The sequence below is a fragment of the Eubalaena glacialis genome, chromosome 2 (genome assembly GCF_028564815.1).
Source record: "Eubalaena glacialis isolate mEubGla1 chromosome 2, mEubGla1.1.hap2.+ XY, whole genome shotgun sequence".
Lineage (NCBI taxonomy): Eukaryota > Metazoa > Chordata > Mammalia > Artiodactyla > Balaenidae > Eubalaena > Eubalaena glacialis.
The window spans coordinates 120,772,112-120,788,990 of NC_083717.1; the positions used below are offsets into that span (position 1 = coordinate 120,772,112).

General features: G+C 46.5%; 1 protein-coding gene across 4 annotated transcripts; it reads left to right on the forward strand.

The window, feature by feature from the left end:
- The first annotated feature begins 92 nt into the window (after positions 1-92).
- Positions 93-16,405, forward strand: PABPN1 (poly(A) binding protein nuclear 1). 4 transcript variants are annotated; one of them, XM_061180651.1, is made up of 7 exons: positions 11,750-12,100; positions 12,461-12,575; positions 13,284-13,351; positions 13,659-13,765; positions 14,233-14,320; positions 14,407-14,558; positions 15,489-16,405. In XM_061180651.1, the coding sequence occupies exons 1-7, from the start codon at positions 11,750-11,752 to the stop codon at positions 15,526-15,528; spliced, it is 921 nt and encodes a 306-aa protein (XP_061036634.1). In that variant the 3' UTR covers positions 15,529-16,405. The 4 variants fall into 4 exon arrangements, with proteins under 4 accessions (XP_061036637.1, XP_061036638.1, XP_061036636.1 ...); XM_061180654.1 differs by lacking the exons at positions 11,750-12,100; positions 12,461-12,575; positions 13,284-13,351; ... (2 more) ...; positions 14,407-14,558; positions 15,489-16,405 and adding exons at positions 93-163; positions 462-549; positions 1,027-1,466; positions 2,090-2,321; XM_061180655.1 differs by lacking the exons at positions 11,750-12,100; positions 12,461-12,575; positions 13,284-13,351; ... (2 more) ...; positions 14,407-14,558; positions 15,489-16,405 and adding exons at positions 252-345; positions 462-549; positions 1,027-1,466; positions 2,090-2,321.
- The last annotated feature ends 474 nt before the right edge of the window (positions 16,406-16,879 follow it).

Genomic DNA, 16,879 nt, shown 5'->3' on the forward strand with positions numbered 1-16,879 from the left:
CTCTCTCTGGACGCATCTCTGGGCCCCATCATCACCCGGCGCCGGGCCCTCCCTCCCGCCCCCCCCTTTCTCCTCCCTCCTTCCTTCCCTCCCTTCCTCCCTCTCTCCCTCCCTCCCAGCTCCTGCACCAGGAAACAGCCGGATCCTGGCAGCGGCCTGACCCGTGAGATCCCTAACCTGGCAGGCAGGCGGGGTTGGAGACTGGCTGAGGGTGGGGGTGAGGGAGGAGCTGGGCCTTTGGGCTGCACTGGGGGGAGCGGGAGTAGAGATGGTGTCGGCAGGAAGCCCTTGGCCCTGGGTTTCCCGGGAGGACAGTCATTAAACATGGATTCGGCCACACAGCTGGTAGAGCGTTGGGGGCAGGGGCCTGGTCCCGGGAGCTGCAACCCCAGCCCTTCTCAGCCCAGACCCTGATCCCTGGTCTTCCCCACCTAGCTCTGATCTCCCCCTCCCCTTCCCAGGGCTCCACGCTGGGCAGGAGGATGAAAGGCCCCAGCTGGGGGCTCCTTGCCACCAGCGCTGGGTCCTAAGAGCTGCCATCCAGGCTGGGTGAGTGTCCCCTTCCTTCTCTGTCCCGGGCAACCCTTTGCTTCTCCCCCTTTCCCTTCAGCCCCTGTCTCCTCGCCCATCTTGTGCCTCTGCCAGCATCTTCACATCTTGCCTCTGGGGAGGTCCTAAGCCCCTTCCTCTAGCCAAAAAGGTGTGTACTGTGGCGGGGTTGGTGGGGGAGGTGTAGAGGTGTCATAGAGCTGTTGTTGTCTTGTTATGAAAAGAATCTAAAGTATTTTAGGTGAAATTTACTTGTTTTACATTTAATTTGGCATATTATGAATTTGAGGGCCAGCCCCTCATGCCCTGGCCCTGCACCATGGACTAATTTCCTTGTTCTTACCCGTCCCGGCCCAGTGGTTTCTCAGATTTCCCCTCAACTCCCTCCCTGTCTCATGGGCTGGCCAAACCTGAAATGCCTCCTTCTGGGTCTCTGACCATATATTCATGCCAGTCTTTTGTGTTTGACTCCTACAGCTGCCCGGATGGCGACCCCAGCCTCGGCCCCAGACACACGGGCTCTAGTGGCAGACTTTGTAGGCTATAAGCTAAGGCAGAAGGGTTATGTTTGTGGAGCTGGCCCCGGGGAGGGCCCAGCAGCTGACCCGCTGCACCAAGCCATGCGGGCAGCTGGAGATGAGTTCGAGACCCGCTTCCGGCGCACCTTCTCGGATCTGGCAGCTCAGCTGCATGTGACCCCGGGCTCGGCCCAGCAACGCTTCACCCAGGTCTCTGATGAACTCTTCCAAGGGGGCCCCAACTGGGGCCGCCTTGTGGCTTTCTTTGTCTTTGGAGCCGCGCTGTGTGCTGAGAGTGTCAACAAGGAGATGGAGCCACTTGTGGGACAAGTGCAGGAGTGGATGGTGGCCTACCTGGAGACGCGGCTGGCTGACTGGATCCACAGCAGCGGGGGCTGGGTAAGAAACTTCTCCATTGCTGCCCTGCACATCCCTCTGAAAAGTTGGTCTCCAGGGGGAAGACGGGGGCTCTGGCTGGAGCTGGGGGTGGCTGTGCTGGGAATGAGGCGCGGGGGCTGAGTCTCCCTGTTTGGGTGGAATCAGATGCCCTCACTATGGGTATCACTGGACTCTGCACTCCAGGGCTGCCATGCAGTCATCGCTGGGTGGGCTCATGGTCCAAAGCAGAGGACAGAATACACAGTAGACAGTGTAGTGCCTGCAGAGAAATGGCATCCAGCCATCAGAAATTTTTTACACCTGAGTACATGGCATGGGGGGGGGCAGGGATCAGGGATGGGTGGTGGTCAAGGCAAGCCTTGACAAAGGATGCCAGTTCTGAGCAGAATTTTTGGCCAGGGAAAGGATGGGATTCAGTTGAGGTAGAGAAGGGCAAATGAGCCAGGCGCTCAGGGGGGATCAGAGGGGCTGGCGGCCAGGAGCTTGGGCCAGAGAGGAGCTGGGGGTGGGGTAGTGCTTGCAGTGGATGGAACTGGAACTCTCCCTCTCCTCTTTTCTCCACTCTTTCCTCTCCTGATATCCCTTTCTCCTTCTTTCTCTCCTACTTCCCTTCTCTCCCACAGGCGGAGTTCACAGCTCTATACGGGGACGGGGCCCTGGAGGAGGCGCGGCGTCTGCGGGAGGGGAACTGGGCCTCAGTGAGGACAGTGCTGACGGGGGCCGTGGCACTGGGGGCCCTGGTAACTGTAGGGGCCTTTTTTGCTAGCAAGTGAGAAAGTCCAGGGCCAGGTGGGGCGAGGTGTGGCTGGGGGACAGGAGAGCAGGAACAGAGCAGAGGAATGCCCTTGGAAGAAGTGGGGGAAAGGATGGGCATGGAACGGGGATGGGAAGGGGCAAGGTAGCGTGCAAGAGAGCTGAGTGTGCCAGGCAGGCGGTTGAAAGAGTGAACTGGAGATATTGCGGAATGTGTTGGGAAAGTCAGGAGATGGAGTCATTCCAGGGTTGGGGGGAGGTGAGAGGGATCATGCCTATAGGTGTAGGCACACGAAACTCTACCTAGAGCTTGATTTGCAGCCCCGAGGAAGGTGGACTTGTATAAGGGGTTGGCGTCTCCTTTGAATGAGTGAGATTTGGGGCAAACACAGAAGGAACATCCCTTTGGAATGGGAGCTTGGGGTTCTCAGGGGATAGGGAGAGGTGGCTGTGACCATGGGCTGCTGGGACATGCGTGTGCATGTGCACGGGTGCTCGTGTGCATGCTGGGCTGCTTGTCTAATCTGGTGGCAGTGGGATTCCTCGAGGAGAAAACATTCCCTCTTGCAGTGGTGAGAACAAGGGGCAGCTCTCTGTCCCTCCTCCCAACATCCCCTCCCCTCTCCCCTTGTCCTGCTGCCTCAAGGCTGAGGGAGAAACACTGTATCCAGACTGAGGGCTCTGGCCACTTTTCTGCAGAAAGTCGTCAGCAGGGCCTTGGAGAGAAGAGCAGTTCTGTAGCTGGCCTTGTTCCTTCATTGTCCCCCTTCCTTGTGCATCACGCACTTGCTGCTGCCTCCTGGGCTCTGACAGAAAGGCAGGGCTGCAGAGCCTGCGGGGGGTGGAGGCTTCAGGAGCTGGAGCTGCCTGCTGCCCTCCTCTCCCACTGGGGCACACTGGTGCCTAAAGTGTTCCCTATCTCTGGGACCTTTTGTACCCAAACTTAAACTCTAAATTGGGGCTCTTACTAATTTTCTTTTTGAGTGTGTGGACGTAAATGCAGATCTGGAATACAGTCTGGGTCCTGCACTGTGTCTCGGAGAGACTGTTGATGTCTTGAGAGGAACATTCCAGCTCTGAACCCCATGAATGTGAGGGTGACGTGTACTCCGTGACTGGCCTATTCCATGTGGTGGGCTTCGGTGCTGCTTTATTAAGGGCCAGGTGTCTGGGTTCCACAGTACCTCCCAGGACCTAGAAACATTGGTATTTTCTTGGAAGCCACGCTGTTTGCATGGGTTTTACTTGTCTGTACCTCAGAGTCTGAGGATGTTAACTTTAAAGCTCCCTGTCCTCTAGAACAGATTCAGATGACAGCTTTTTCTTTTGAGAAAGACATGATTTCACTCCAGATGTATGCCCTGAGCCAGACCTCACTGCTGCACTTTCCTAGGTGCTAAAATTGCTGCTCTCCAATGCTGACTTCTTCTGACACAGTGCTCTAGAACCCTGCCCTTGATCCTGAGCACTGACCAGCTTAGCTAGACCATGGTTGACTCTTGGAGATTTTCACTTGGTCCCAGAATGTGGCAACATAGTTGTACTCACTAGAATGTGGGACCAAAATTGGCCTCAGGTGTTTAGCTCAGACTTTTGCTTTTGAGAGAGGGCTGCACTTTTTAACGGTTATTTATAGGGGAGGCGGTGGACTGCATGGGCCACTTGGTCTGTTGTGAGTATGCTGGTACCAGGCACTCAGAGCCAGTCTGTGGCAGGCAGTTGAGGTGGGGGGGGTCTCTGACTTGCTCAGGACAAACTAGGCCAGTGGTTTTCCAACTGCTTGGCAGAGCCCCGAAGTTTCCTAGGGGTTGCCTCAGGAGTCCTTGGGGGAGATGAAGCGGGGGCACTGAGCAGGCCAGGCGGCTTGCCCTCAAACAGAACAGCTCCCCTGTAGCTGTCTTACATATCGGGGTTCAGGGTAAGATTTTATTTGCATTAAGGGGTTTGCTGCTGAAAAACAAAGTTGGAAAACCACTGACTAGACCGTCAGCTCCAAATTGGAGCCTGTGCTCCCCCAGGTTTGGGTCAGACTCTTCCCCCTACCCTCTACCACAGGACGCCTAGCCCTGGTAGCTTTCCTGGGGACCTTTAGCAAACAGAGGTAGCAGGGACCGTGGTCAGGTTACCAAAAAGCCCGGCTCTGAGGCCTTCACACCTGGGTGGAAGGAGAGGCTGTTTTCTGAAAGGGTAAAAGGGCTTGGTCTGGATTCCCGGAAGCATAGCTTGGATGGGACCACAGAGGGCAGTTTTGACCTGTCCTGCCCTTCTGAGCTTGAGGGGGAATGGAAACCCCAGAGACTCTTCTGTCAGGGAAAACTAGCGACTCTCTTCTAGAGCCATATAGTTCCTTGGGATTAGCTCTTGGCCAAGAAGGCTGAGTATGGCTCCCAATTTTTAAATCCATTTCATTTTTTTAAAAATAAGGGAAATAAATCTTATTGCCATTTTTCAGAGATTAAATAGGTGGAGAGGGTGTTTCTTGCTCTCCAGAGCCCAAAGGGACAAATAGGGACTTTGCTTAGGCCAAGGAAGGAGCAGAGGTAGGGCAACTAGGTCCTGCACTTATTAATCCCACTCCCCACTTATTCTAGGGCATACACTATTTTACTTTTTTAAAATCATAAAGCGGCGGGAGAACAGATTTGGTTAGTTTAGAAGAAAAGAAAAAGCTCTATAAATATAAATATATATTCCTGTATTTTTATTTAATAATTTATAAATACCAAGTTCATTTGACTTTTATTTTTGTGTAATATGTAATGGTCGTATTAAAAAAATAAATAAATAAAGCCCAGAAGTTTAATGAGAAGGACTGAGCAGGGTTTGTGACTTCTATACTGTATAGCCTGGGGTCAGGACATTTCTTGATCTAATCATCTCATCATGACCTTGTTAAGGCCAAGAATTAGATTAATAGGGATTTGGGAAAGTATTGAGGTAAAAAGATTTAAAAAAAAAAAAAAAAAAAAAGGAGGGAATTCCCCAGCGGTCTAGTGGTTAGGACTCTGCACTTTCACTGCCGAGGGCCCGGGTTCAATCCCTGGTCAGGGAACTAAGATCCCACAAGCTAAGCCATGCAGCCAAAAAAAAAAAAAAAAGAAAAAAGAAAATCAGAGTTGTTCTCCCATCCCCCCATCCTAGCCAAATGCCCAAAGCCAAGAACTCCATCTGTGCCAACCCAAGCATTGAGAGGGTGTGTGTATACGGTACTTTGGGATGGCCACAACAAAACCCAAAACAAAACAAAGAAAACCTACCGAAAATCTTTATGATGTAATCAAGTCCCCTGTTGTGGTTCAGCCGCTAAATCAGAAGTATGTGATAATGAGCATTTTTCCTCAATATCCTGCTGCCTACTTCAGACTTAAAATAAGTCTGGCAAAAATGGAGCCCTTGCTTACTTTCCTGCTCCCCTGAGACATTTGGTTTCAGCCATTGTAATGCAAACTGCTAAACTGGATGGGATCTACAGGAATTGTTCAGCCCATCCCTCTGTACTTCTAGTCTAGGACCACATCAAAATCATGTCTGACAGGAGTAGTGATCTTAATTTTAAATTACAAGTGGGAGTTTCTAGTCTTTCTATAATCCAATGCAGTATAATGGTATTTGGGCTTATGTGTTAAATTGTAGTGAGAAATACACTGTTTAGAGGAATCCAGTGTTGTATTTCTATTCTCTCTATACAGAAAAATCTATGGGACAAGCCATGTTAAAATCAGAGAGTGGCTTGGTGAACATGGCTCTAGGGAAAAGGGAATTAGATGCTCTTAATAGTTAATATCGTCAGGCTATGATAGCTAGTGTATTTATCCCTACTGCAGTTTGACTGGTTTATAGTTTGCCTAATTCCAAAAAGCATTTGCAGCATCTTACTATAATACACAAAAGACAAAACAATAGGAAAATATAGATTTTTAAAGTAAGGGTAAAGGGAAAATTGAAATATTATAATAAAATGACAGCAAAAGGAAAACTAACACAGAAAAGCATTCTATAAGCAGTATTCCCAAATACTAAAGGTAGGCTATGAATTCAACTCTGAGCTTCTTGGCAGCTAAAGAAAATTGGAAAACACAATGAGATTCACATCCCTCTTAGGATTTATAAAACCTTTCAGTTCCTCAAGGTAGGCAAAAAGTTTTGTGGCTCTTCTGAGAAGACACTGAGTGATACAGTGGACACCACCCTCTATAACACCTGACAGCAAATATGATGTTGAGTTTTACACTACCGTTTCTTTCAGAAACACCAAATGGGGATTCAGCAGGTCCTAAGCTTGTTCTATCAGGATTGTCACAGTTTAGCTCAAATATGCTCTATGATGCCATAGTTTAAAATAGGGCTAAATTTCAGACTATCTAAATGGACAGATGGATGGTTTATTCTTCAGACAGTTCTCTGTGAATGTTATTTCTCCAAATGATACTTTTGATAAAAATTGGGCAACATTTAGTTACACTTTCTAGCAAATGGATGGATTATAAATATTCTGTGTCTTTAGTTGAGAGCAGATGCTTTGAAAACTTTAAAAGCTGCCTTAAATGTGGATACAGGTGAGATACAAATAAATTAACAATATTTTAAAAATCAACAGAAAACATAATATAATGGAATGCTGTCTAGTTTTTTATTCATTCAGTCATTCATTCATTCAGCAAATATTCAAGCATCTTAGGTGTGCTGAGGACAATTCTAGGCATTGAGGTAGAGAAGTGAACAAATAGGCACAAATTTCTGCCTTCATGTTACTTTCATTCTAGTAATGGAAACAAACAAAAGCTAAATACCTACCTACATAAATAAATTTCACGACATTCATTAACATAACATTTCATGTTAGGTACCAAATGCTATGGAGAAAAATAATTCATTAGGGCAGGATTGGGAAGGTGTATGTATAGGTTTCAATGTTAAGTAGAGTGAGCGGGGAAGGCCTCATTTCTAAGGTAACTTCTGAGTAAAGTCATGAAAAAGGAAATTGGAAAAATATTTTTATTGACATGGAAAAATATTTCTGTTATCTTATTAGGTAAAAAAGAAAATAGAGTAGAAAACAGAATATATGGTATGATCCCATTTTGCTAAAAAAAATATGTATATACACACACATATATATACCTCTATATGTATTTGTGTATTGAAAGTTTCAGGAAAGGTATATGCCAAAATATCATTAGTGATTATCTCTGGGTGGTAGATTTTATGGGTGATTTTATTTTTTCTTTTTGCTATCAGTATTTTAGGATTTTTTGATAAGGAACATATAAAAAAGAAGTTTTTCAAGTACAAAGTTTTCTAAAAGTTAACCAAGCAGAATGGAAATTAAGCAGCCCAACAGAGGCTCCTTCTCACTTAAATGGCCACCCCACTTCCATGCAAGGTTGGACCTAGGGAGTTAAGGTAGGTCGGGCCAGACTTTGCATTAGAAAGTAATTGGAGTTGGCTCCAAAACAGAGGTAAGTAAATGATCAAGGCTCCAAGGTTCTTTGTCAACATTGTCCAATAGAAATATAATGCAAGCCATGTAAAGCAACTATACTCCAATCAAAATTTTTAAAAAGTCAAAAAAAAAAAAAGAAATATAATGCAAGCCACATATGTAGTTTTACGTTTTTTAATAGCCTCATTAAAAAACCAAAAAGAAACAGGTAAAACTAATTTTAATAGTATTTTTTTAAACCCAGTATATAAAGACTACTATAATTTCAATCTGTAATTAATACTGAACAATTATTAAGTTATTTTACATAAGTATCTTTTTCATCCTGAGTCTCTGAAATTCAGTGTATATCTGACACTTCCAGCACATCTCAATTCAGAGCACCATTCACATTTCAAGTGCTCAGTAGCCGCGTGTGACGAGTGGCTACCACATTAAACAATGTACTTCTAGATTAGAGGGAATTATTGCAGCCAGTAAAGGTAAAATTTTCAAAGCAGGAGTTAAAAATGGGGATGAAACTATTAGGAAGCCAAGTATTTATATGTTTAGTGAGAAAACTTTTCCCTTCTGGACAGAACAGGACATGCCCTCATCCATTTTTACTGATTTAATTCTCCTTTTCTCAACTCGACAGATCATTCACTTTTGTTAACATACTTTTCCTTCTTCTAGGGCAAAACATCACTGAGTTTCAGTTTTTCCGAAACTCCATGGCCCTCTATTGATAGGTTATTACTGATGGAAAAGTATACTTATAATGGGTGAATCTTACATCATTACATACCAATTTAAAAAAAAATTCATTCTCAGAGGAAAACTTCTCTCTTTGATGTTCTCTATGCATCAACAACAGGCAGGATATAAAATTATTACAGAAGATCATCCATTCAGTTAACATTTATTGAGCACACAGTGATAGCCAATGGCAATACAAATATAATTAAGGTGTCCCTGCCTTTTACACTTCCAGTCTAATAGGGAAGTATATTACAGATCACCATTCAAATATCTTTTTAAAATGTGTTTGTAAAAGTAATCATGCTTATTAGAGTAACTTTGGAAGCTGGAGTGTTTTTTTTAATTTTAAATAAAAATAATATATGATATTGTGGAAAAAATCATAGAACATAGAAAATTATAAAGAAGATCAATCATAATAAGCCTACTACCCAGAGAGAATCACAATTAACATTTTGGTATATTTCTTTTCCATCAGTTGTCTGTGCTTATATTTTATGATCATACTGTATATACAATTTTGTACACTGCAATTCTGCTTACCATTATATTGCAAGCATTGTCCTTGTCATTAAAAATGTTTTGAAGACATAATGACTCTTAAAATTACATATATGTGTGTATAACAATTTTCCTGAAAAGTGCCCACTTGGACAATCAAGTTGTTTACATTTTTTTTCACTTTGATGAACATCTTTATTCTCAAATGTTTATCTACGTTTAAGATTATTTCTTTAGAACAGATTATAAGAAATACAATTACTGTGTCAAGAATCTCAACATTTTAAAAACTTTTGTTGCATATTGCCAAAGAACAGATTGTACTGGTTCTTATTCCTTTTTTCCTCCAATGCCCAAGTTGTTTTTTTTAAAAAATCAGATATACATAATTTTAATCATACTTTATATACAATTTTACATCCTACTTCTTTGGCCTAACAAAAATTATTTTTATAAGTTATCACACACTATGTGTAAACCTTTTTGTAAAAAAAAAAGGTGCATAAAAAAATAAAAATAGGTGCATAATAATCTTGTGATGTAATTATAGTTTGCCTAAACATTTTTCTATTATTGGAATTCAGTCTTTTTCCAGCTTCAGCACTGTACGTAATGTTATCTTTGTGTATTAAAACAGACCTTATAGTAAGTTTGATCTGAGCTTTGAAATCTGGTTTTGGATTCCCTGCTCACTTCTAATTAGTTATGACTTGGGGGAGTTACTTCATTCTTTCCTCATCCCTAAAAAAGGTTATGGTTTTGGGACTATTTGCTTCATAATGTTGTTATGAGAGTTCAATGAGATAACATAACAAGGAGTCTAGGATGGTACCTGTTACAAAATCAAGTGCTCAACAAAACTGGGGTTCAAAGGCATTATTTTAAAAATCACATTTCCCTTAATTGGCTTTCTTAGTTTAAATTAGGTATCAATAAACATCCAAGTCTTGATTTGGTTAAAATCAGTAGAAAAGATTTTTCTTCCAGCAAACTCACAATCTTTTAGAGCTTGTCTGCGGTGCTCAACTTAGTTCCCCCAGACCACTGAAGCTGAGATGGCTGATGAAGTAATTTTCAGTGAAATTTTAAGCAACTGTGACTCTGCTCCAAGTTCTTCTGTTCGTGAGGTAAGGATTTGTGTGAAAAAATGAGGGTGAGGGGAAGAGTGGGGTATACTGTGAAGCTTTTGACTTTTGGTTTGCTAGTAGGAATCTCCTCTTGTTCAAATCCCTCTACCCAAGTCATGCACATCCTCTCCAGGTTGTTTGAATAACTATTTGGTTGGGCTCATGTGAATCTGGCTCTTAAACCATAGCTTGGTCTGGCTGCAACTATCCCTCTTGCAAACTTAGCACTGCCGTTCCTTCCTTTTTAATAAATGTGTAGGATCACCACTAAACTATGGCAACCCTGCTTTCCAGGGCTAGGTCTCATTGGTATCTCAGAGTGCAACGGTGAGGTGGAATTCCTCTGGGGTCTGAAGGAGGGTCTGGGAAAGCATTGTAGATGAAGGGTGGCACCCAGATCCCCAGTCAATGTATCCTTTGGTCAACAAACATTCATTTGGATACTTACTATGTGCTAGGCATATTGCCCCACGGTGGAGATGCAAATGTAGATAGAATCCAGCCTCTCACCTCCAAGCTCTCACAAGCTCTAGTTAGGAAAGGAAGCACAAAATGATTAAGTGCACAGTTGAGGTAGGCCCACTTGTCATGGGAGAGGAGGGGAGGCCAGTTAGTGGAAGGCTTCACAGGGGAGGTGATGACGGGGTTTTCAGTGGTCTGGCTGAAGAGGGACTGCATGTACAGAAGCACAGACCTGGGTGCAGATACACCCACTGGAATGAAGAGTGTGGAAACAACATTCACGAAGTAGCCTGGTCTGGAGGTCTCCAAGGCCTCGGTAAGGAGTTTTGAGAGTTAACCTGGCCAGTGTGGATTGGAGTGGTGACCCATTGGAAGCTGACCCATTAAGCGGCTGCAGCAAACAGTCCAAGCAAGAGAAGAATGAAACTGGGGCATGAGCAGAATGCTTGGAAAGTATGCCTGTGCAGGAAGACAGCACATACAAGGCTCATGACTAGTACTGGAGTGAGGATTCCTCCCTGCTTTCTGGTTTGGGGAGACCTGGTGGATGGTGGTGCCAATAACCTGGGTGGGAAAGATAAGCTCCTTCCTGGAGAGCACCATTCAGAACCCTCCATTTTCAGCAACATCCCATCTACTGGTGCATTCCTGGTAGAAGACCAGTTTCCAGAAACCGCCGCAGTGTTTCCGGCTTCTGCCTTCCAAGAGGTCACTAGCTGGCAACCAGCAGCATCAAGATGGCGGCCTCCTAAAGACCAGTCATGTGACCTCGGGTTTCCCTCACTGGGAGCCCGGCAGTCCGTTCGGGGGCAAGGTTCACCTGTCACGAAATGGGGGTCAGCCCTTCGAATCTCGCGAGCCAATCGGCATCTGAGGCTGGGCCACTTCGGCGAGGCGATCGGAAGATTGGTCCTTTCCACTCGCCTTGCCAGCGGCCAATCACCGAGCGTCATACTTCGCGGACCCGCCCTTAGGCGGGGGAAAAGCAGGAATGTCGTCACAGTTAGGCGGTATTGTTACCTAAGGACTTGAGAGAGGTGGGATGTGTGTTGATTGACAGACCGATTTCTCCTACCGGGATTTGAGAATTTGGCGCAATCCCCCGCCTTAGGGGTGGGGTCTTATTTGATTGCCAAGTAATATTCCCCAATGGAGTCCTAGCTCGTGGTGACGGGCAGGCTGCTTGACTAATGAATCCTCGGCGTGGCCGGCGCAGCTCTCCAATCGCTGGGCGGCTGGCCCCAGTCTGAGCGGCGATGGCGGCGGCGGCGGCGGCGGCAGCAGCAGCGGGGGCTGCGGGCGGTCGGGGCTCCGGGCCGGGGCGGCGGCGCCATCTTGTGCCCGGGGCCGGTGGGGAGGCCGGGGAGGGGGCCCCGGGGGGCGCAGGGGACTACGGGAACGGCTTGGAGTCTGAGGAACTGGAGCCTGAGGAGCTGCTGCTGGAGCCCGAGCCGGAGCCCGAGCCCGAAGAGGAGCCGCCCCGGCCCCGTGCCCCCCCGGGAGCTCCGGGCCCTGGGCCTGGCTCGGGAGCCCCCGGCAGCCAGGAGGAGGAGGAGGAGCCGGGACTGGTCGAGGGTGACCCGGGGGACGGCGCCATTGAGGACCCGGTGAGGGAAGGAGGGCGAGCGAGCAGGCCGGCGACCGGCCGGCCGTGTCACGGGAGGCCCAGAGCTCAGGCGAGCGGGAGGCGGGCGGGGGATGGGGGTGGGCGGGGAATAACGTGGCTGGGGCCGGGCTGGGGACGCAGCCTCGACCGCCAGAAGGGGCCCAGCCGGGTTGATTCGGGCGTCATGGGTGCCTAGTGTTGTTCTAGAGAAGGTAGCTTGCTTTTCTTTTCATTAGGACCCTCGTGTGCGGCGAGAGAAATGGCCGAGCATGGCTGGGGCCGCGCGCGGAAGGAGAGCAGGGTAGAGCCCCTGCGTTGGTTCCTCTTAAGCTGTTCTCCATACTCTCCCCACTCATTGTAGGAGCTGGAAGCGATCAAAGCTCGAGTCAGGGAGATGGAGGAAGAAGCTGAGAAGCTAAAGGAGCTACAGAACGAGGTAGAGAAGCAGATGAATATGAGTCCACCTCCAGGCAATGGTGAGTAACTGGCGGTTGCACGCGGAACCCGGGTTCTGAGATTGGAAGGGTTATCGGAGCACGGTTTATATGGAATTAGATGCTCGGAACCTTGGAGCTGCTTGTCTGAGCAATTATTGGGCAGTTGCTGCAGTCATAGTCCATTGTGTGTTTTTCTGACCTTTGTGAGACGAAGCCTATGGTTTGGTGATGGTAGTCTTGTGCCTCTCTTTGTCCTTGTTGCAAATGTGTTGCTCTTTGTTCTTAGTCTTCCACTACCCTTTTTGGAGGTTGCCAGCTGGTATTTGACCTTCAAGTCCAATAGTTCTTCTTTCAGTTGGAGACCTTTAGTTAGGAGTCCTAAGAGAAACTGCTCAGCTGCAGGGGGCTTCTCCTCTAATCTAGAAATGTCCAGTCTCAGCCGACTTAATTTTGTTCACTTTTCAAATCATTTTAACCAAAGCTACTCAATAGGGACTTGATTTGGGGGCAGGAGGGAATTCCTGTATTGTTTTCTTTGATTTTTAAGACTGTATGAATCTATTCCTTAATTTTTCAAGTATTTAGTGAGCACCTACTGCATGCTAGACTTTTCTAGGTAATGGGTACAGCAGGGAACAGAACAGACCAAGATCTTTACCTTTGCTGCTACTTGTGGTGGTGGTAGTGGTGCATAGATTGGCCAAGTAGAAAACAAGCGTTTTTTTCCTGATCCTTTTTTCTTCAAAGCTGGCCCAGTGATCATGTCCATTGAGGAGAAGATGGAGGCTGATGCCCGTTCCATCTATGTTGGCAATGTATGTATCAGAGCCTTGACTGGGGTTGGGGAAAGCTCTTAGTTTGGGGGATTATTTATTAGGAGTCTTGAAAGGAACCATTTCCAGGGTAGGTGGTGGATTTAAGGGGTGGAGGGAGGGTTGGAATGAGGTGAAAGGTAATGGTGATTAGCAGAGGCTCTGGGGTTGGAAGGAAAAGAGGTTAGTTCCTTAGAGAACTAGATATTGATGTGCTTTGGTGTGTGTGGATGGCCCAGCGCAAAGGCTAGGCAGGGTACCTGTGGAGATGGGAGTTTGCCCTGTTACCTGTGAAATGTACCCCCCACAGGTGGACTATGGTGCAACAGCAGAAGAGCTGGAAGCACACTTTCATGGCTGTGGTTCAGTCAACCGTGTTACTATACTATGTGACAAATTTAGTGGCCATCCCAAAGGGTAAGTGGGGAAGTTGAGGTCGTTTTAGTCACAGTTAAAAAATAGGTAAATTATGTTTTATATTGAGCAGTAAGTTACCTAGATGTTAAAGTAAGTAGTTTTCATCTTTTAAGATAGGTGTTAACGTTGATACATATCAAGGATTACACATAAAATTGCCTTCAGGGGCCCAACAGATAACAGAGATGGGGGCTGGGTGTGGAGGGATCATGAACTATAAGGGGGGAGCGCCTTTTGCTTGGCCCCCACCTTTTTCTGCCTTGCGGGAATCCAGGCCCTCTGTATCCTATCTTATAATTTTCCAAGAGTAGCTGCAAATTTTGATTAAAATCTTCCATTAAGAATTTTTTGGACAAATAATTAAAAACATAAACACACTGTACTCAAACAAAGCATGCCTGCAAGTTGGATTTGACCTGTGAGCTGCTATTTGTATCCTCAGATAAAGTGGCAATTACCCTTTTCAGGTTTGCATATATAGAGTTCTCAGACAAAGAGTCAGTGAGGACTTCCTTGGCCTTAGATGAGTCCCTATTTAGAGGAAGACAAATCAAGGTAAGCCCTGTGCCCTTTGCTGTTCTGGTTCTCTGTAAGCTCTCCAGGTTGGCTCTAAGGCATTGTGTTGTACGTGTCACTCTCAGGTGATCCCAAAACGAACCAACAGACCAGGCATCAGCACAACAGACCGGGGTTTCCCGCGAGCCCGATACCGTGCCCGGACCACCAACTACAACAGTTCCCGCTCTCGATTCTACAGTGGTTTTAACAGCAGGCCCCGGGGTCGCGTCTACAGGTCAGGATAGATGGGCTGCTCCTCTCCCCCGCCTCCCATGAGCCCTGTATGCTTCCTTCTCTCCTCATCTGAGGAACCTCCCTCCTTTACCCTCCCCTTGGTTCCGGGGACTTGGTCTCCTGCCTGTGCAGGGTGAGGAAGGTAGTTGCAGGCCAGGAGGCCAGTCTCATCTTTTTCTGGAGCAGGAATTGGTGATAAGGGCTGGATCTCTCCACCCTGTTCTGAGAGATGCTTCTCCACCCAGCCTTTTTTTCCTTGAGAGTTGATGGCAGTGAAGGTGTTTACACAGAACGCCCGGGAAGAACAGGGCCTCAGAGCAGTGAAAGCGCTGCTTGGACATTTGCTACTTTTCTCAGAGTTAGGGAGGGGCTGAAGTTTGAACCTCCCTTGGAAGAAAACCAGAGGCTAGTTGATCCTCCTCAACAGCCATGTGGGAGGATATCGAGATATTTATGCTTTAGCCAGTCTTTTGCAACTTTCTCGCTGGGCCTAGTGTGGCACCCATGTTGTTGCTTCACTTTACTTCCATTTCTTTACATTTAAATAGACAGTTTAGGCATATAGACCTTGGCTTTTCGTAAGATTTACCTGTCTGCTCCCAGGAGTTAGGGAGGATCTGTTGGTGAGAGCCTCGCTTTTAAGAGCTGTGGAGAACTGAAATCTGGATAAACAACGAGTCCTTTTTCTTGCCCCTATGTCTCAGATGCATTTCTTTATTGCCACTGTTTGGTGAGGTAATAACAGTTAATTCCCCACTCCCATTCGCCAGGTGTCTCACTATTTCTGGGATTGTGGAGGTCAGTTTTAGGACTTGGGAAACTTCTTTCCCCTCTTCCCTTCTCAATAACTGGGGCGAGGGCCCACGGGGAGGGGCTTGTACTGAACTATTTAGTGATCATGTTAACACCTAACTCTCCTTCTTTCTTCCAGGGGCCGGGCTAGAGCGACATCATGGTATTCCCCTTACTAAAAAAAGTGTGTATTAGGAGGAGAGAGAGGAAAAAAAGAGGAAAGAAGGAAAAAAAAAAAGAATTAAAAAAAAAAAAAAAAGAAAAACAGAAGATGACCTTGATGGAAAAAAATATTAAAAAAAAAAAAAAGATATACTGTGGAAGGGGGGAGAATCCCATAACTAACTGCTGAGGAGGGACCTGCTTTGGGGAGTAAGGGAAGGCCCAGGGAGTGGGGCAGGGGGCTGCTCATTCACTCTGGGGATTCGCCATGGACACGTCTCAACCGCGCAAGCTGCTCCCCCTGTTTCCCTGTCCCCCTTTGCCCCCTTGCGGGCTGCTCAAGGGTAGGTGGGCATGGGTGGTAGGAGGGGTTTTTTTTACCCAGGGCTCTGGAAGGACACCAAACTGTTCTGCTTGTTACCTTCCCTCCATCTTCTCCCTAGCTTTCACAGTCCCCTCCTGCCTGTTCCTGTCCTGCCAGGTCTACCACCCACCCCACCCCTCTTTTCTGGCTCCCTGCCCCTCCAGATTGCCTGGTGATCTGTTTTGTTTCCTTTTGTGTTTCTTTTTCTGTTTTGAGTGTCTTTCTTTGCAGGTTTCTGTAGCCGGAAGATCTCCGATCCGCTCCCAGCGGCTCCAGTGTAAATTCCCCTTTCCCCTGGGGAAATGCACTACCTTGTTTTGGGGGGTTTTGGGGTGTTTTTTGTTTTTCAGTTTTTTGTTTTGTTTTGTTTTCCTTTGCCTTTTTTTCCCTTTTGTTTGGAGGGAATGGGAGGAAGTGGGGACAGGGAGGTGGGAGGTGGATTTTGTTTATTTTTTTAGCTCATTTCCAGGGGGTGGGAGTTTTTTTTTTTAATATGTGTCATGAATAAAGTTGTTTTTGAAAATAAAAAATGTTTGGCCTTTTGGGTGTATGGATTATTTATCTTCCTGTTGTCTCTTAAATCCCAGATGGCTGTTAATTCTCCTTTCTGGAAGTGCTGGTGTTGTGGAGGGGAAGTTCCCACCTAAGGAGTAGGAGTCAGAAGTACAACTAGCAGGAACATTGTGTGTTTAGCTGAGCTTGCTGGGGTTTTCTGGAAAGCATGTAGCCCTGATTGGCATTTGAGAGGTACATTAAATGAGCCTGGGAATATAAAGGAATGGCGAGATTAGAGTGCTCTAATAGCACTTTAGTGTGTCCTCTTGATAAAATTTATGTGCAAATGAATTATCTACACCAACAGCACTAGATTCTTATGTTGGGGTTTGGGTAGCCTTTCTTGTCTTCTCTATCCCAAGGTAGGCTCAAAAAATGAGGAAAAAAAAAGGCTTCCGTGGTGACTCAGTGGTTAAGAATCCGCCTGCCAATGCGGTGGACACGGTTTC